The sequence below is a fragment of the Pediculus humanus genome, genomic scaffold (genome assembly GCF_000006295.1).
Source record: "Pediculus humanus corporis 1103172107551 genomic scaffold, whole genome shotgun sequence".
Taxonomy (NCBI): Eukaryota; Metazoa; Arthropoda; class Insecta; order Psocodea; family Pediculidae; genus Pediculus; species Pediculus humanus.
Genome location: NW_002987166.1, coordinates 224,145 through 245,292, shown reverse-complemented (window position 1 = coordinate 245,292; position 21,148 = coordinate 224,145). Strand labels below are relative to the sequence as shown.

At 24.5% G+C, this 21,148-nt stretch overlaps 2 protein-coding genes across 2 annotated transcripts; both read left to right on the top strand.

The window, feature by feature from the left end:
- Positions 1–2,419: 2,419 nt before the first annotated feature.
- On the top strand, positions 2,420–3,700 carry Phum_PHUM202540 (uncharacterized protein; the record flags this gene model as incomplete). Its single annotated transcript, XM_002425424.1, has 2 exons — positions 2,420–2,573; positions 2,613–3,700. The coding sequence occupies 2 exons, from the start codon at positions 2,420–2,422 to the stop codon at positions 3,698–3,700; spliced, it is 1,242 nt and encodes a 413-aa protein (XP_002425469.1).
- A 9,140-nt stretch (positions 3,701–12,840) lies between these two features.
- On the top strand, positions 12,841–13,442 carry Phum_PHUM202530 (uncharacterized protein; the record flags this gene model as incomplete). The annotated part of the gene is made up of 3 exons (XM_002425423.1): positions 12,841–12,849; positions 13,087–13,279; positions 13,423–13,442. 3 exons carry the CDS (start codon positions 12,841–12,843, stop codon positions 13,440–13,442), a joined length of 222 nt encoding a protein of 73 aa, XP_002425468.1.
- Between the last annotated feature and the right edge of the window lie 7,706 nt (positions 13,443–21,148).

The window sequence follows — 21,148 nt, the reverse complement described above, 5'->3', positions numbered from 1 at the left end:
GCGAAACTAATGAGAGAGAGAGAGAGAGAGAGAGAAAATTTTTATTTAAAATCGATATTTTATTTTCTTATTTTTTATTTTTTAATTTATAATAAAATTCATAATAAAAATTCGGTCAATTAACCGCCTCTTTTCCCGCTCTTTTCCTCTTTTCCCTTTTACCCCTCCCCCTTTCCCATTCTCCTTCCCCTTTCGGAAGAAAAAACAAAAAAAAATTTAGCAAAATTTGCATTTGGTCAACGTACAAAATCTAATTACACGCGATTAATAAAAAAAAAAAAAACAAAAACGAGTCGTGGCGTTAACATAAATCGTTTATTTATTCTATGAAATTGAAAAACGTTTTTTTTTTTTTTTGTTGTTATCAGTCTCGAGGGTTTGTGATAATAATAATAATAAAAAAATACGGGGAGTCGATTTTCTATCGTTTTTTTTTTTTTTTTTGATTGACGGTCCTTTCAATAGCAGACGACATTATTTTCCAAACATTTTGGAAAATTTTATTCGCACGATTGAATAATAGGTCGACCGTTGTTCTCTCTCTCTCTCTCTCTCTCTCTTTTCCTTAACTTTTTAGACATGTAGAATTTAAAAAAAAAAAAAAAAATTTTCTTTTTTTCTTCCCGTCGAACAAAAAAAAAATTGATTTCGCGTCGGCCATTTTGTTTTTATTATTATTATTTAATTCGGCGATTTTTTTTCATAATTTATTTTAAAAAATTTTTTAATAATTAAAAATTAATTTGAAATTCTATAAGGAAAATTATGGGAGACAGAGAAATAATAATTTTTCCTTTTTCCTTTTTTTTTATGCGTACGAAAATCGATTTAACCTTCTGACCTAAAAAAAATAATTTTTTTTTTTTTTTATTAATCGCGCCAAAAACAAATAAAAATTTTTTTTTTTTTTACTCAAATACTTACGGAGACTTAATAATAATAATAATTTACGATTATATATATAAATTTTTTTTTTGTTCTTTCGTTCTAGCGACACGTTCGATTAAAAATCGCGTGTCGATTTTATTTTTTTTTTTTTAAAACGATTTGCATACGGTCAGAGAGTGGAAAAATTCAACGACTGGAAAATTTTATACCATCGAACGTGTACATTTTTTAATTACAAAACAATAATCGATTGTTTGTTTGTTTGTTTGTTTTTAAAAGAGGATTTGATGAATTTTATTTATGGGAAAAATTGTGGGGAAAAAATCAAAAAAAAATGTTTAAAACAAAACAACGATTTATTAAAAAAAAAAAATATAAAACAACAACAACAACCGACTTTAATAACTTTTAATATTTGTTTTGTGTTAAACAACATAACTTTTTTATTATTATTATTATTATTTCACGCGTTTATTTATAATTTTATACTTGTAAAAAGTGCGTTAAATTTGTTTGCGTGTGTGTATGCGTGGGTGGGTGTGAGAGTTTTTGCTTCTATCTCTTTCTTTCCTTCTCTCTCTCTTCCTCTCTTCTTGTTAAGGAAGTAAAAATATAATTTTCGTTATTTTTGGAGTTAAAATTTAATAATATATCACGACATTTTTGTGAAGAAAATGTAACATGAGATCAAAACGTAAAAAAAAAATTTGACCACGAAAAAAAAAAAGGATTTTAATTATATTCGTGATGAATAATAATTGTTTGAATATTAATAGTTTTTTTTTATTTATAATAATTTACGTTTAATAATTACAGACTGCATTTCGTACAAATTTTAATTATTATTATATATTAACTTACTTATTTAAATACGTATCCCTTATCCACACGATCGTTTTTTTTTTTTTGGGGGGTAGAAGGCGTGTTGGGTGGGGGTGAGGTGGGGTGGGGTGGAGGCAATTAATAAATAATAATTTAATGAGGAAAATCTTTTTTTTTTTGCTTTTTTTGTTTTTTTTTTTTTGTTTTATAAAATTAAGTTGACGCACACATTTTTGAAAAAAATTATATATATATGCTTTTTCTATAATATATAATCTTTTTTAATATAAAAATAGCATAACCTAGATTTTTAAGGCAAAAACTATTATCGTGGACTGGGTTGTGAGTGCGTGAGTGAAAAAGCGAGGAAAAAATAAAAGGAGGTCGTCATTATTATTATTATAAATTCGAAAGTTTATATAGATTTGAAAACCTTGAACGTTGTTTGATTTTAATTCGTTTGTGCGTTTGTTTCGTTTATCAGTGAAGTTTCTCGTTTTTTTTTTTTTTTTTTTTTTGTGTAAAACTCGTTTAAACATGGTGAAATAATTGCTCGACATGTTAATTTTCGTCGCGTCATATTTTTAAACGTAAAAAAAAATTAAAAGTTAAAAACAAATCGGGTTTAGGCTTTGTTTTTTAGTGATTATTTGATTAATTCTTATCATTTGATATATCATTTATGCTTGGAAAGTAAACAAATAACGAGATGAGCGAAAAAAATAAAGAAATTTTACCGGATTGGATAAACGGTTGTTTTATAGAAAATTCACTTAAAAAAAGCTGGAAATTCGAAAAATCCTTTTCAAAAATAATCAATTACGACGCAACAACGGCGGCTCCTTTCGGAGAACATTGCGGAAGTCAATTATTTCGAATAAATATAAAATATTTTTCAAAAGACGAAATAAAAGAAACGTCAATCATAGTTAAAATCATACCGGAAGGACAAATAGGAGATTTTTTACGAAGCGTTCCGGTTTTCGAAACGGAAGGAAAAACTCTTAGAAAAGTACTTCCGGTCGTTTACGAATTTTTAAAAAAAGGGTACCCGAACGAGGAAAAACATTGGCCCGATTGTTATTATGATCAAGGACCGCCGAAAAATATCATAATAATGGAGGATTTGAAATTAAAAGAATTTAAAATGGCGGACAGATTCGAGGGTTTAGATTACGAACATTCAAGTCTCGTTGTGGAATGTTTGGCTAAATTACACGGGACATCGATCGTAATGTTGATGGATGAAAAAAATTTCAAAGAGAATTTTGAAAATTACACGTATGTTTTTTGGAGAGAAAAAAATAAAGAAATATGTAAAACGTTATTCGATGATACGATAAAATTTTTGGGAGAAGACATGAAAACGTGGCCCGAATTTGATAAAAAACAATATTATATCGAAAAATTAACAAAATTGGATATTTTAGGGAAAACTTTGGCTGCGTGGAAAAACGTTGATAATAACGAATTAAAATCACTCATCCATGGAGATTGCTGGATAAATAATATCATGTTTAAATACGACGATACGTCTGGAAAAAAACCAACACAAATGAAATTTTTGGATTTTCAATTGACAACAATTCATTCTCCAATTATGGATTTAATTCATTTTATATTCACGAGTACGAAACACGATTCAAAATTGTTAATGATGGACGATCTGTTGGAAAAATATCACGTTACTCTCTTGGAAACATTTAAAAAATTACATCCTGATGGTGGGGATGCTGCGGTTCATCTGAAAAATTTTTATCATATCAAAGATTTGAAAGAAAAATTCAAAGAGAAACTATTTTGGGGTTTTGCTGTTTTGTGTTCATTCGTACCCTTTATGTTTACACCCGCAGATGAAATTCTTTCTCCCGATGAATTCTTATACGGAACCGACAATCGAGAATACAAGAAAAAAATTTTCTCGAACGGAAAAGTCAGAAAAATGATCGTTGAAAATTTACATTATTTTCATAATAATGACGTCATTTAAAATTTATCATTTATACCTACGTAAATAATTATTATAAATATTATTTATTATTCCACAAAATTATTTTTCAACATCAATTTACAAAAAAAAAAAAAAAAAAAAAATTAAAAACCCGTTTGAAATTATGACGTCACAAACAACGGAAACGATTCGGAATTTTTTTTTTTTTTTTTTTCATTTCATTTGTTTAATTTTAATTTTTTTTTTTTCAAAATGACGTCATAAAAATGGAGAAAAAATAAAAACAAAAACTTTTTCATAAAAAAAAAAAAAACATATTGAAATTCAATAACGCGATTTAAAATATAAAAGTAAAGTAGAACAACGTTTGTTGTCCTACGTTGTCCGCCATTTTTACTTTTTCTTTTTTTAACAAAGCCTCCGAGATCGTTCAACTTGGAAAAAAAAAATGACGAGACACGACACGAAGAAGATGAAAAAAAAAAAGAATTTTTTTTTTTTTTTTTACGTGGGTGTGTGAATTTAAATAATAATTGATTATTGATTTTTTAGTTTTCTTTTTTCTTTTTTTAACGGTTTTTTTCCTTTTTAAAATATTTAACGAGTTTATTTATTTATTTTTCGATGAAATAAAATTAATAATAATAATAATAATTATAAATAATTAAAAAAAAGAGAAAAAAAAATGTAGATAATAAATTATGAAAGGATTTTGTTGAGGCATTTGTAAAGTCATTTATTATTATTATTTCAATTGAATTTCGATATTTCATAATAATTTTATTTAAAAAAAAAAAAAATGGACGCCATTTTAATTTTTCCGATTCTAAATAGAAAAAAAAATTAATTCGAATTGTGTTCCTTTGAAAAAAAAAAAATGATAAAAATTACAAAAAGTAAAAAAAATATTTGAAATTTTCTTTTTTTTAATAATTTCAACAAGAAAAAAAGGAAAATTTTTCGTTTTATTGATAAAAAACAAAGAAAAAAAAAAGGAAAAAAAGGAAAAAAGGAAAAGTTTGAAGTGGTTGTTGTTCATCTTACAACCGGAAATAAAAAAAAAAAAAAAAATTCGTAATGGAATAAAAACTTTTTTTTTATCAATTTAAACTTTTCATTTTTTATTTAAACAAAAAAAAAATTACGTTTTCTTTTTCTTATTCTTATTCTTATTCTTATACATAATAATAATAATTTTATCACGATAATTTTTCTAAACATAATAATGATAATAATGATAATAATGAGTAATAAGTTTAAATGATTGTTAATCGTTTAGTAATCATTTTTATTTAATTTTTTTTTCTTTTCATTAAAATATAATAAAATCAATTGAAGTTAAAAAAAAGAAACGTTAAAGTCGACTACTTTCTATATTATTATTATTATTATTATTATTATTATTCGTACTCGGCGCATGTAAAAATATTTTTAAAAAAAATAAAACTCCATCCAAAAAAAAAGTGTAAAGTATTACGAGTAATTAAATAAATGTTTATTAATTTTTTCTTATTTTTTATTTTACGAACTAAAGTTTAAAAACGTTATTTAAAATTGGCGGGAAATTTTTTTTTTTAAATTTAAATTTTAAAAAACGGCGGGAAAAATTTTATTTGTCGCCATATTGAAAAATTTAAACTATCGTCGTCGGTCGATAATGTGGGTCGAACAAAAGTCAATATCGTGAGAAATTGTATTAATAATAAAACGGGTAATTGTTTTTTTTTTGTTTCCGCCCCCTCCCCTCGTCGAAAATGACGTCATGCAAATATGGGAAAAATATTGTTAATAATAATAATAATAATAATAATAATGACGAAAACAACTGCAACCAAAAACTATTTTTTTTTTTTGCTCTTTTCTGATGTTTAGTAAAATTTAAAATAAAATTACAACAATTGTTTGTCGATTTATTACTTTCGTAGTAGAACTACAGGAAATGACGTCATTTTATTCATCATCTTACGAATCGGTGTGAGTTTTTGTTCGTATTGTTATGGTTGTTACATAAAAAGAAGAAAAAAAAAACATGACAAAAAAATATTGTTTGTCGAGTAATTTTAAAGTCAATTTTTTTTTTTTTTTTTTTTTTTCAAAACTGCCCCAACATAATCCTAATTGGTGTAGTTTGTTTGTTTCTCTTTCTAACTCTCACTCCCACTCCCTCTTTCTCTCTCTCTCTCTCTTTTCATCTTAAATAATGTTTTAAACGAAAAAAAAAAACAAAAAAAAAATTTATTTAATGGACGTTAATAAAAAGCAAACAAACAAAAAGAAAAAAAAAAAGAAAAGTTTTTCAACGAGTTTGAATTTGTTCCAAATGATTTTTGGAATGAAAATAATAATAATAATAATAATAATAATAATAATAATAATAATAATAATAATAATAATAATAATGATGATGATGATGATAATAATAATAATAATAATGATAATATTAAAAAATAATGAGAGAAAAATGAAAAGAAAGAAAAAAAACAAAAAAAAAAAAAAAAGATTTTCAAGGTTTGAAATCAGTTGGGAGCGGGCAGGAAGGTGGGAGCGGAGGGGGAATTTTTTCTTTATTACGAACGGGATAAAAATTATTAATAATGATAATAATTAGTGAGATATTACTAAAATTTTTAGGTTTTAAACAGGTAAAATATAATCATAAATTAAATGTTTTTAATATTAATTTATAAAGTGTTTGTTTTCGGTTGTTCAAACCACCCAATAATTGCATTAATCATAACAAACGCAAGAGCACAACCAACCAATCAAAAAAAACAGGAAAAATAGTTTTGGCACACAACAATAAATCATAACAGCAAATATTTCATATAATTAGTAAAACAAAATGGTTGACAATTGAAAAAAAAAAAAAATTTGAATTTTGTAAATACAAAAATTTTAAATGAATTTATAAAACGCTTATTCGAACGCTTTACAAAACAAAAAACAAACAAACAAACAATGCTTAAATAATAATCATAGCACTTAATTTAAACACAAACAATAAAATTTTTCAGACTTTGTAGAATTATCATTATAACAAAAAAAAAACTTTGTGTAAACTCACATCATTCTTTTAAAAAAGAAAAAAAGAAAGATGGTGGTATAATTATGTTATTGAAAATTAAAAGAACGTAAAGTTTTTTTTTTTTTTTTTTTAATGCCTCCTCGTAAAACATAAAAAAACATAAACATAAAAAAAAAAACATTATTTTTTGATACTCTCTTAAATCTTTGGAATGTTTTCTCATGATATAACATTTACGTCACAAAAAAGAAAAAAAAAGTACTTAAAATCTTTAAATATGTTCTTGTTTTTCATTCTTCTCCCCCCCTATCCTTTCCTCCTCTCTTCCCCTCCCCGTTTGATTCTTTTCCCGATTTTTTGACTTTTCTCCTCCCCTTTCCCACATCATTTTTTCCCTCATTCATCGCCATCATCATCATCGTCATTATTATTATTATTAATATTTGTACATATATATAATTTTCCACATTCGCGTATTTAAATTGATTAATAAATAAAATAAATAAAGAGTAATATTAAAACTGTGCTTTTCATTTTTTAGCACCAGAGCGCAGCACAAGTTTTGGTGAGTTTCTTCTCCCATTTTATTGCATCCGTTTTTTATTTATTTATTTTTTTATTTATTTATTTTTTATTTTTTTATTTTATTCGTTTATTTTATTATTATTATTATTATTATTATTATTACTGATAAGAGTAAGTTATCACGATAGATATAAATATTTTAAGTTTTTATTTATTAATTTTTTTTTTTTTTAAACGAAAATAAAATTTTTTTTTTTTTTCGACGACGATAATAATAGTATTAATATCAATTATTATTATTATTATTATTATTATTATTATTATTATTATTATTATTATTATTATTATTATTATTATTATTATTAATTCCTGTTATTATTAAGTTTTTTTTTTATATTAAATTGCACTGCGGATTATTTATTTATTTATTTTTTTACTCACGAAAAAAAAAAACATTTTGCATTTATTTTTCATGTTATTTGAATGATTCTGTTTTATTGTGCATGTTAACAAAAAAAAAAAAAAAAAAAATTTAGAAAATGATTTTTTTTATTATAGTGTATAGAAAAAAAATCGATAGATCGATCCATCGATCGATTATAGATCACGGTGAATGATTGATTGATTGATAAAATTAAAAAGCGAATGAAAAATTGTATAAAAGTTAAAGGGATGAAAAATTATTATTTTTTGGTTAGAAATAAATAGTTGTTTTTATTTTTATTTTTTCTAGAATATTCTTTTATAAATAGTAATAAAAGGAGTGAATGATAATAATAATAATAGAAAATTTATTATCGTTAAAATTTTACGAAACAAAAAGTTTTTTTTTAAAAAAAAAAAATAAGGAAATGATAAAAGGAAATAAAATAAAACAAAAATATGCGAGTTTACGATAAATTATAAGTTAAATAAGTTATCGATAAAATTATTATAAGGAAAATAGTTCTTTTTAATTTTATTAATTCTCTTAATCCGTTAATCCTTTTGTCTTGAGGATAATACATATATATTATATATGTATTTATGCGTAAATAATACAAAAAAAAGGGTTAAAAGTTTTTTTTGAAAAAGGAAGTCGAAAAAAAAGAAAAGTTTTTATTAAAATTTTGTATAAATGAGTGTTTGTGTGAGTTTGTTTGTTTGTTTGTTCGTTTGTTTGAACATCCATCATCACAATAACAAAAAAAAGAAAAGTTATTAAAAGGCGGAAATAATTTTATAAAATTTATTTTCATTAAAAACAATGGAGGAAAAAAAAGAAAAGAAAAGGAAAAAATGAGACGGTTTTGTTTTTTCTTTAACGACAAAAGATAACGGCAAATTTTTTTTTTTATAATAATGTCGCAGGTTTATAAATATATTGCAAATAATAATTTTATTCTAGTGCTACGAAAAAAAAATTTTTGTAAAATTAAAATCTGATGAAATTTGAGATGATAAGAAGATAAAAAAAAAATTTTTTTTGAGGGGTTTTTTTTTTAATAAGAAATTTTTTATAAATTATACACGTGCATGATGTGACGTGGCATTAGATTATAACAAAAAATAATTTAAGTACACGACGACGTTTTAAAAAAACGAGTTTCATTTTAAATAATGTTTAAATACGAAACTATTTTTTTTTTTTCGCGGTTGCCTTTCGGCGAAAAATCTTCAATTTAAAATTTCATAAATAATTTTTCTTTTTTTTTTGCCTATCAACCTTTCTTTCAACAGGGCCGGAACCTTTCAACGTTTAATATAATCGATAACTTTATTCTTTTTTTTTTCGCTCCCTTTTCTTGGTTTTTTTTTTTTTTTTTTGTTCCGGGGGACCATTTTTAAAAACGGTCGTGATGATGACAACCATCATCGTCAGGGATTATGATTCTTAATGTTTCCGGATGAACTTTTTTCTAAGGGGGTTTAACCGTAAAAAATAAAGAACCGTGAAATCCAGTTGTCAATTCTGGAATGAATTATACGTAACGTATTTTGTCTGACATGATTTTAAATGAGGGGAAATTCCAGGGATGAAGGTTACGAAAGAATGAGAGAGAAAATACAAAGAGTAAACAATACCCATCGTAATTCATACATATACATATTTAAATTTATTTTAAATGACGTCATATTTCACGTATTATTATTATGTTTATAAATTATTTACGCGTAATTTATTCCAGATTTTTTGCAAAAAAAATTTTTCCAGAACTCCTTTTTTTTTTGTTGGCATTATTCATTATTCACGATATGTATCAGTCACGTAATTATTTCGATAATTATTATTATTATTATTATTGTTTAGTTTGTTATCCTTCTAAACCGGAAATGAATTATAATTATCGGTCGCTCACATAAATTCTTTCTTTTTTTTTTCTGTTTTTGTTTTCGTAATGAAATTTTATTTATGTAACGGTTTTTTTTCCTGCTGGAGTCCAGGAAAAAATTAGATTTTGTATCATCAACGATACTGGAAAGGGTTTTGAATGAAAAAGGTGAATTTTGAGGTCGTGTAAATAATTTTAAATTTATTACATGTAAAAATTTAACACGTGAAATGAATTTTATTATTATTGTTATTATTATTATTATTATTATAACGGTCGGACATGTTTTTCCAGGTCGAAAATTTTTATAATAATATGAAAAACATTCATTCATACGATTTTAAAATCTTAAATTTTATGTTATGAGTAAAGTTAACAATAATTACCGCCATTTTGTTTTTTTTTTTTTGGTTTTCTCCAACTGAAACTGATTCTTGTCACGCGAAATGAAATTTTTTTTTAAATCTGTTTTTCTTTTTTTTTTTAGGGGGTGGGGGAGGCGGGGGGAAAGAAATAAAATGGAGGACATTTATAAATTTAAAATAATAATAATAATAATAATAATAATTCTTCATTTTATTTTATATTTTGTTCCTTTCAATATAATAAAAGTTTTGGGTTTCGCAGCGTGATTTCTTTTCTCTTTTTTTTTTTTTTCTTTTCGCATAACACCACTAAATTATTACTCCGAAATTTGAGGGGGGCAGAGAAGGGGGAAGGGGGGAGAAGGAAGGGAAAAGGGCGTAGAGATGGTTTGAAATATTCACGTAATTATTAAACAACATTTCGTAACGGAAATGATGAAGTTTAACAAATTAAATTCTTTCGTTCGTTTTCTTATTTTTTTTTCTTTCCGGTTATGTTGTTATTATCATTATCATCATTATTATTATTATTTTTAGATTTATGGTTCATTTAAAAAAAAAATTTTTTTTTTCGTGTAATAATCGTTAAAATTTTTTTTTTTTTATCTTCTACCACGTATTTTTTTTTTTTTTTATTTTTGTTTATTTGTTTTGTTTTTTTTTTGAATATTTTTCTTTATTTTTTTTGTGAAAATAAAATAATAATAATAATAATAATAATAAATGGAATATTTTGATTCAAATGTTAATAATAATTGAATTTAAAAATATCCTGAGGGGGGAAAAACAAAATGGAAGATGAACTGAAAACAAAAAAAAACATCAACGGCAAAGCGAAATCCATTCAGATCATTAATTATTTTTAAAAATTTGTCCTGCCAAAACCAGAAACGACCTCCCCCGAGCTACGAATAAAGACCAAAAAAAAAGGAAAATGGAAAAAAAGGAAAATAAAAAAAAAAGGTTTACTGTAATGCGGCAAACGAGGAAAAAATAAAAAAAAAATTTTTTTTTATTTAAAATTCGTTAGACTATGAAAAAAATTTTTTACGTTTTTATTTATTTCTAGCGACCGAAAATAAATAATAATAATAATATTACGAAGGATGTGAGTTAGGGAGGAAGGAGGTGAGGGGGCGAGGAAAAGAGGAGGAGAAAAAAACGTGAAAAAAGAATTCGAAAAAAAAAATTTATTTGACAAAAATGAATTTTATATTCTCTCTCTCTCTCTCTCTCACTTCTTCAACCCTCTTCCTCTTTCCCAACCCCCCCCCATAAAAGAAGAAAAAGAAGAAAAAATTCTATAATAAATTTAACTATTTAGTTTCAATGACGTCATTAATTAAAAAGAAAAAAAAGAAAAGGCCGAAGAGAAAATGGAAGGAAAAAACATGTTTGTAAAAAAAAAAAAAAAAATGAAAATTTTAATTAGAATCATATTTTTTTTCTTTTTTTTTTTTTTTTTAATTAATCATTAACGAAATGGCTAATTATTTTTTACTTTAATGAAAAAATGCGTGGCATTCGATTTTCCATAAAAAAAAAATGGGGGGGGAAAAATTTATTAATATCAACTTTCGATCAAAAAAAAATTTAAAAATTTAAAAATTTAAAATGATTATTTTTTTGATAACGATAAAAAATTCATAACGAAATGGGAAAAAGGCGGGGGAGGGGCGGGGGTGGGCGAGAATGGGAGTGGGCGTAAAAAGAAATAATTAAATAGTCAAAATTTGAATGAATCCGACTACCCCTCTCCCCGCCCCCTGAATAATTTAATTTTAATTTTTTAATTGATTAAATATATATATTATTAAAAAAGATTAATTTTAATACTTTATATCTTTTCTCTTCTATCTTTATCTATTCGTTTATATTTTTCCTTTTTTCCTTTTTTTTCCAAAAAAAAAATTGTATTATTGGAATCAAAGGAAACAAAAAACAATAAGTAAAAACAAAAAAGGAAACAATAAAAAAGTAAAAGGAAAAAACAAAAAAAAAAACTTATATTTTTTTTTATTTTTTACGAGAAAATACACGACCGAATAGTTTTTATCAATAAAAAACAAAATTATTATTATCATCATCATCATCATCATCATCATCATCATCATTATTATTATTATCATTATTATTATTATCATTAATTCTTTTTTTTATTTTATTTATTTATTTTTATCTTCTTAAACTTTATAGTTTTTGTTTTCTTATTTTTTTTTTCTCCTCTTAGAAATTTCCACGACGTTATAAAATTTCGACGTGGAAAAAGAAAACAAAAAAATTTTTTATTTTTTAAATTAAATTATTAAAAAAAAGATTATATTATTATTATTATCATCGTTTTTTTTTTTTTTTCATCGATGATTTCTAATTGACATAAACGTGGAATCAGAATAAAAAAAATTTAATAAAAAATTTTAAATATAAATAATAAAAAGATCGTTAAAGTTAAATGATTATATTTTTTTTTAATGTGAAATTCGTTCGATATAATCGAATGATTATAAAAAAAAAAAAATCGAGAAAGGGCGAGAAAGGACGAGAAAGGGCCCCAAAGAACAAAAAATAAATAAATAAAGTACGAGAAAATTTTTTTTCTTTCCCCCTCTCTTCCCGCCCGAAGAGTAAATAAATAAACATCGTGCATACCTTGGGGGAGGGAGGGGGGCAAACGATTAAAACGTATTAACCCGACGGCGTAGTTTTGAAAAATCTATTGACACGTAGGGTAAACGTGCGCATCGTGTATGGAAAACTTTTAATTATATAAAATGATAAAACATCGTTTGAATAACAATAATAATTTATTAAAAAAAAAAAATGTTATGAAAGTTATGAAAAACAAAACAAAAGAGAGAGAAAAAAAGTTTTTAATTTTGTTCTTGTTATATTAAAGTTTCTGACACTGCAATTATTGTCGCTTTTCTTCTTTTTTTTTAATTAAATGTGTTTATGACCGTTGTTATGTTTTTTTTTTTTTAAATTTACGACATCTTACTTATTTAAAATAATAATAAAAAAAATTTGAGATAAAAAGATTTTTAATTATTATTATTAAAAGATTTAATTATTGTTAAAGAGGATCACGAACGCGGACGTGTATTTAGATAAATTTATTTTTTTTCCTCCCCCCTCTCTTTAGCTGCGAGCGATTACATTAGTTAAAAAAAAATTTTTTTTGTTTGTTTGTTTTTCCAGCATGCTAATGCAGCGACTTCTAGCACAACAAGCGTCGGAGGAGGTTCCGGAGCCGGAACCGGAACCGGAGGTTCCGTTGGTGGAAGTGTAACTTCCAGGCCTGCTCCTGGCCCTGCTTCCGCTCATTCCGGCACCAAATTTAGACATGGCCTACTTCAACTAATGATCCACACAATCGATCCACTTCACGACGGTAGGAACTTTAATATATATTTTCCTTCTTTTTTTTTCTTTATTGTTTTTTTCACAGCGTGATGTTTAATATATACCCCGTATATAATACCGGAAATGAGGGGGGTGGGAAAGAGGAAACGGAAATAAATATTATTATGAAAGGCAGAGTAGATATAATTTAATGTAGATTTTTCATTTTTTTTCTTTTTTTAGTTTTTTTTATTTATAAATTCTTAATAAATTTTTTTGAAATTTGAAAAAATCATCCGACGTCGCGATGATAATAATAATAATAATCATAATAATAATAATAAATTAATTTATTCTTTAGAAAACCGAAAAAGAAAATCGAAGTGAAAACAACAAAAAAAAAATTCATATAAAATTATTCTTAAAGCTTCCTCCCCTTTTTTCCAGTCATTGATTGCTCCCGTAAAAAATAATAATAATAATAATAAAAAGGTGATTAATAATTATTTCCAAATGAAATCATCGATTTAAAAAAAAAAACGAAAAGGTTAAAAAACATCACGTGATTCAAAACTAAAAAAAAAAAATATACATATTGCACGTAAACAAAACAAAATTTTCTTTTTTTTTTTACTTTTTATTATTATTATAGTGCTATAAATATTTTATATAGCGCTAAATATTTTATTTAGTACCTTTTATAGCTCTCTCTACCGCGGTTAAAAAAAATCACATGGATTTATAGTCGTGGGAAGAAGAAGGAAAAAAAAAAGAAAAAAAAATTTCATTTTTTTTTTTAAATTAAATTTTTTTTTTTTTTGGAAAATAAAAAGAGAAAATTTTGTCGTTTGCTTTTTTTTTTTTTTTTTTTTGAAAATTTCAAAATGTTTTAATGTTTTTTTTTTCCTTCGGCAAGGTAAAAAAAAAAAAAAATTTTATATGTAAATTTATTCGAAAAAATTTATTACGAACAGTACGAATGGCGCGTTTTTTTTAACGTCATCACTACAAAAACCAAATACGAAGTTATTGTAATGAAATCCCTGCTTGAAGGCTTTGCCCCCCCCCCTAGTTCCCTCCTCCCGGATCCCGCCAAAAAAAAATGGCTCCCGTAATTTTACTACCGTAAATCATAACCGACTCGTTATTTTATAGCGCTATAAAATTTTTTTTTTTTATATAAAAACAGTTGGAAAAAGGTTGAAACCGAAAAGGTTTTATTTATTTATTTTTTTTTAACATTTTAAATGAATAACGGGTGTCGGTACGCCGTAAAATAATAATAATAATAATTCGTTTTACTAATGAAAATTTAAACGAAAATGAAATCGAAAGAAATTTGGAGGGAGGGGGAGAAAAAAATTAGGACGTGGAATAATGTTAGAAAAGAGGAGATCAAAATAGAAAAAAAAGAGGTTAAAAAATTCCAGGGACAAAAATTATCATTATTATCATTATCATTGTTTTTCTATCCCCCTCTCCCTCCCCAGAACTTACGTGCAACCTTATAATAATTTATAATTCGAAAAAAAAAGAAAATTTGTGTCGGAAACGAAGAAGAAAAACAAATTGATGGCTATTTAATGAAAGAATATTTTAACCGGTTGTGTAAAAATCTTACTGGAACTTTCTGGAACGTGAAAAGAAAAAATTGTTTTCGTTTATCGATTTTATTACAAACTCGGTTTTTAAAGCGTTTATTATTATTATTATTATTATGTTAACGACTGTTTTTATAAAATCGCGTTTTAAAATTCGTTTCAGAGAAAAAGAAAAAAAAAATGTTAAAATCGGAGTGTTTATTCCAGAATTTCCAGAATTGAGAATAATTTTGTATAATAGACGACGCTGGAATTATTCCGGTCAATATCAAAGTTTCAATATTATTATTATTATTATTATTATCAGTCACGCGAACGCATGCACGCATTTTCGTTACCCAGATTTTTATTATCGAATTTCTAACGGTGAATTTGTATTATAATAATAATAATAATCATTTAACTGACGAAACTCGGGTTTTTCCAGCAAGCGGAAAATTTTCTTCTGCTTTTCTTTCAAAAAAATTTTCGATTTCCGTTTTTTACAACCTTTTTTTTTTTTGAAAAAAATTTCGTGGATCGTGGGAATTTCCTGTACATTATTTTCTTTTTTCCGTTTCCTCTGCTATTCTTTTTTTTTTTTTTCCTCTCCAGAGTAAATTTATTACTATTATCATCATCATTATTATCATTATTCGAAGAACATAGAATTTAATACCTGGAAAGGCGGAAAAAAAATTTTTTTTTGTTAATTTAATTAAAATAAATAATTAATTAATTATATGCGTAATAATTTTTAATCGCATCAAAGGTTTTTCCAAAAAAAAAAAAGGAAAAAAAGGAAATTTTCCAGCTGGAATTTTAAGCAAAAAAAAAAACAAAAAACGGTCGTAAAACTTTTCCAAAAAAAAAAAATTTTTTATATTTTTTCGACATGGAGAAGATAAAAAAAAAAAATTAAAAATGAAGCCTGGAGAAAGTTTTAAAAAAAAAAAATTTTAAACTTTCCAGGTACTTTATAATAATAATAATAATAATAATAATAATAATAATAATAATAATAATAGTAAACATTTTTTTTTTTTTTTAAAACCAAAAATTCCAAAAATGACTTGCGCTAAAAGTTAAACAAAAATTTATTATTATTATTATCATCATTGTAATAATAATAATAATATTTTTCATTCTCTTTTATTCGGTAAAAGGTTTCTAATAAATTTTTTGAATTGTTCATCCGCACAAAAGGTTTTTTTCTCGTTTACCTTCCAGCTTGGTTTCCGTTCCAGAATTATCGTATTATTAATCTTCGTACCGCGAATATTTTTATAACTGATTAATCATTATCATTATCATTATTATTATTATTATTTAACTCGTGATTTCTTTTTTTTCGCCCTTCCCCCCGCTTTTGACATTTCTTAGTTTTTAATAAGATTTCTCATTCAAGTCATAGGTAATTAATTTTTTTTTTCTTTTTATTAATAGTAATAATAATGATGATGATGATGATGATGGTGGTGGTGAACAAATAATAATAATAATAATAATATAAATTGTTTTGGAAAAGACAATATCGAGCCTGGAATTTCTTTTTCCAGGGTTAAAAAATTTTTTTTTTTTTAAATAAATTAGTAAAGATTTATCCAAACACTGGAATCACTGGAAAAGAAAACGAAAAAAAAAAGAAAAAAAAGGTCGAAAAGTTTTTTTTTTCTTTTACGAAAACTAATAATAATAATAATTTTTCAAATATGAATAAGAACAAAAGTTAAATAAAAAAAAAAAAAAAAATTGATTGGATAAATCTTTTATAAGCGTAGCAAAAAGAAAAAAAAGTTATTATTATTATTATTATTAATTTTTATCCGTGACCTAGATTTTTTTTGGAGGCTCCATGCATTGCCGAATGAGATTCGTCATCATGGAAAAACATCATGGAGGTCACATTTGATCGATATTGCGAAAGGTTTAAATTTTAACCTTTTTTTCTCTTTCTTCTCTTTCTTTTCTTTCTATTCTTTTATTGTTCTTTCATTATTATTATTATTATTAATTTATTTTTTGTTTTAACCGGAGCGGATCGACCTGGAAAAAAATCATTATTATTATTATTATTATTATTTCTACTACTACTGTCGGGGATTTCCATTTTTTTTTTGTGCGCATTAAAAATTCGTCTGAAGGTTTTTCTTTTTTTTTTTCAAAATGTTTCGTTTTTTACAATCCACAAGAGGAGTTTAAAAAACCTTTTAAAATCTCATCAAGAAACTTGAAAAAAAATTTTTTTTTCTTTTGTTTATGAATTTTTGTCGTCTGCTTTCCCATTCCCCTCCATTTAAAATTTATTTTAAAAAAAAAGTAAACAAAACAAATAAATTATTTTCAATTTAATTTTTTGATTTTTTCCTTTTTCCAGTATGTTTGTTTGACTTTTTTTTGGAAAATAATTATATTGTTATTATTATTATTAATCGTTTCGAGGGAGTCGAAGGAAGGTGGGACCGGGTGGGGGGGGGTTAATTAAAATTTAATGACTCTGAGAGAAAAAAAATATTTGCATTGAAAAAATAAAAAATAAATTTATGACGTCGCGCTATAATAATTTTTATCCGGATCCTCCTCCCTCTTCCCACTTCCCCCCCCATCGACCCCTTTTAAATTTTGGGTTTTTTATTTATATTCGACCCCTTTTAATTTAAAAAAAATTTAAAACAAATGAGAACCGTAATTAACATTTAGAAAAATTATTTTATTTTACTTCCGTTTGATGAGAGTGAATTCGACGATTCCATTTAACGCCCTTTTACCCGATTCGGATAAAAAAAAAAATGGCGTCGATTAATTTTAAACATTTCAACGCAGAATTCATAAATAAATAAATAAATAAAAAAGTTAAATAAACGACCGACGGCAAAACAAAAAAAATAAATAAATAAATAAATTGACTATAAATTTTGTTTAAAAAAATGTAACTTACGTGTTGACGTCATTAAAACTTTTTGTTTTTGTTTATCGATTCAATTATCGATTTTTAAAAAATCTTTTGATAATAAAAAAAAAAAAATGGCGGACGTGATAATAATTGAATTTAAATCAATGTCGTCTGTAATTATTTGAAAAAAAAAAAAAAAAAAATCAAAAACGGTTATGTGTGTTACGCGTAATAAATCATTTTGCCAAAAAGGGGGGATGAGGAGGTCGTCGAAATTTTCGGTTTTAGTGGGATGGGAGTGGAAATCCTCCCACCGCGGGGTGTGGGGAGGCGGGGAGGAGGGAGAGGAAGAGGGGGAGGAGTCAAAACAGAAAAAAAAATTCTATCATTGCATGTTGATAATATTGTAATGTTGAAAAATTCCCATGAGTGTGCGTGAGAAGGCCGCAAAACCACACGAATGTATTTTTATACCCTTATTGGAAAATAAATAAAACCAATTTTTATTATTAATATTATTATTATTAATAAATAAATTTATTAAATTTTTTTTTTTTTTATTATAAATAATATTTAGTATGTTATATATAGATTTAGTAAATAATTAGTTTTTAAATAAATAAATAATTTTATTTTTAAATCACATTAGTTTAAAAAAAAAAAATTAATTTTATTTATTAATAAGCACAATTTATTAATAAAAAACTTGTTATCATTTATTCTAGATCATTCGGAAAACGGTAAGTTTGTCAACAACAGCAAAAAAAAAAATTAGTTTAGTTATAGATTAATAAAAAAATAAATAAATAAATAGTTTATAGTTTATTGTTTAAATAAATAATTAATTAATTAATTTAAACAATTAATGCAAGCTTGTAATTTAAATAATAATTTTTTTTTTTTAGCTTTGGCTTTTCCGTGCTGATATTATTATTATTATTATTATTATTATTATTTAAATGCCGGTAGATTATGAGAAAATGTTTGATTTTAATAATAATAATAATAAAGTTAATCTAAACTTTTTTGTTGTTTTTGTTTTCCCGGATATGAACTTTAAATAAGTTGATTTTGGATTATGAATAAAATACGGTGGAATAATTTAAATCCGTTTTATGTTTTTTTTTTATTTCTTATTGAAAAAAGAAAATTTTTTTTTTTTTGTTAAATCGTTAAATGATTTTCATTCAGTCTGTCTGTTGTTTAGAAAGAAAAAGTTTTTCGTTTTTTAGAAAAAAAATCCAGCCGTTAAACGCAAAAAGAAAGAGAGAAAAAAGAGAGAAATGAAAAAAAAAAAAAAATTTCACGAGGTTGTAAAAAAGTGAAAAAAATTGTTTTCAAACAAAAAAAAGAAAAGAAAAGTTTTTATTAAATTTAGCAGAAGACAAAGAAAGAGAGATAGGGGAGGAAAAAAGAGAGGGAGAGGTGGGAAGGGAGAAAATAATAAATTAAAAGATAAATGAAAAACTAATATTTTTGTAAATTAATTTGGTGTGCTTTCATTTTTTGAAAATAAAAAAATTTTCCTTTTTTTCCTCTCTCTCTCTCTTTCTCTCTCTTTTTTAACTTTTAAGCAATTTATATCGAATTGTTTTTTTTTACTGTTTTTTAAGTTTTAAAGAGAGAGAGAGAATGATAAGAGATAAGAGACATTTTGCTCTCCGATCGTAAAATAAAAAGAAATTGAAAAGTTTTTTTTTTTTCCAAGGTTGTTCTTGGAATTTTTTAAAAAAAAGTTTATAATGATGATGATAATAATAATAATAATAATAATAATAATAATAATAATAATAATAATATCGATGCATAGATTGTGACGAAAGCAAGTTGTTTAAAAAAAAAACAATCAATTTTCTAGAATTTTCTGGTTTCCTCCGGAAAAATTTCATAAATAACAAAATTTTCCAGTTCAAGGTCGCTTATTTAACTTTGTAAAGTAAATAAGAAAATCTCGCTAGTTTTACCCGGCGGATTTTCATAGAGTATAAAAAAAAACTCGATACGATTTTCGATTTATGAATGAATACAATTAATAAAAATCGAATCGATTAACGTATCGATTAATCGAAATTAAAAAAAATATTAAAAAAATTATAAACTCACTCGAAAATTTTTAAATTAATTTCCGTCGTGAATTTCGATTTCTTATCGATTTTTTTTGTGCAAGCCCCCCTCCCCCAAAAAAAAAGAATTTTTTTTGTGGGGGTGGGGCGGGGAGAGGGGTTAAATGAGAAAACGTAGGAAAGGAAAATAATTTCGCGCCCTGGGTTGTTTATTAAAGTAAATTTAAAATTAATTTAAATTTTTTTTTCCACCTTTTCTTTTTCTTCTCTATTTTCACGTCGTCCATTTCCTGTCAGTTTTTTTTTGGTGAAAACCTTCTCCCTTTTCCTTCCGGTCTTTTAATAACGTCGACTAAACGTAAAATAGTTTTCCATAAAAACATTTAAATAAAATTTTTCACGTGGGAAATAAATCTAAACAAAATTTTTTTTTTTTTTTACCACCCATGAATTTAAAAAAAAAAATTTTCATTTATCAGTATTATCACTTTTATCCGACACATCAAACAAAATTTCAAAACAAGCAACAAACAAACAAACAAACAAACGAAGTAACAAACAAATCTATAAAATTTAAAAAATAATAAATAATAAGACGTAAAAAATATGAATTCCGGTAAAAAAAAAAAAAATTTTATTGATTGCAGGATAAATAATATTATAAATAAAAAAAAAGGGATTTATTTTCTATATATTAAATAATAATGATAATGATAATAATAATAATAATAATAATATTAATAATAATATTAATAATAAGGAAAAGGATAAGAAAATTATATTATATATGTATAATAATATTTAGAAATATCGCAATATAATAAGACTTAATGAAAATATTTCGTTTGTATGGATTTTGTGAAAAGTGTGTGTTGTGTGTGTGTGTGTTTGTTGTTCGTTTGTAGCGTGTCGATTTTTCCTTTTTTTTTTTTTTGCAACAAATATTGGCACGCAATCGTCGTTTCACGTTAAGATCAATATCTTTTTATTTTTTGTGTTGAGAAGGGCAAAAAAAAAAACGAAACCCCCCTTTTTTTTAATATATATAGAAAGAAAGTAAGAATGAGAGAGAGAGGGAGAGAGAGGAAAAAAGGTAGGGAAGAAAAATTAGAAAAGAAAAGAAAAAAAAGGGAAAAAAAATTAAAATCAAAATGGCGAATTTTTAAAATGAAAAAAAAAATAAATAAAAATTTCGTTTTCGTTTCTTGTTTATTATTATTATTAAATAAAATTATAGCAGAAGGAAATTTTTTTTATAAATAATATTATCGTGATTTAATTATTATTATTATTATATCGTCATCATCATCTTTATTATTATTAATTTTGTTTGTTTTTGTTTATGTTTTTTTCTTTGTTGTTCGTTTGACATTTAAAAAAAA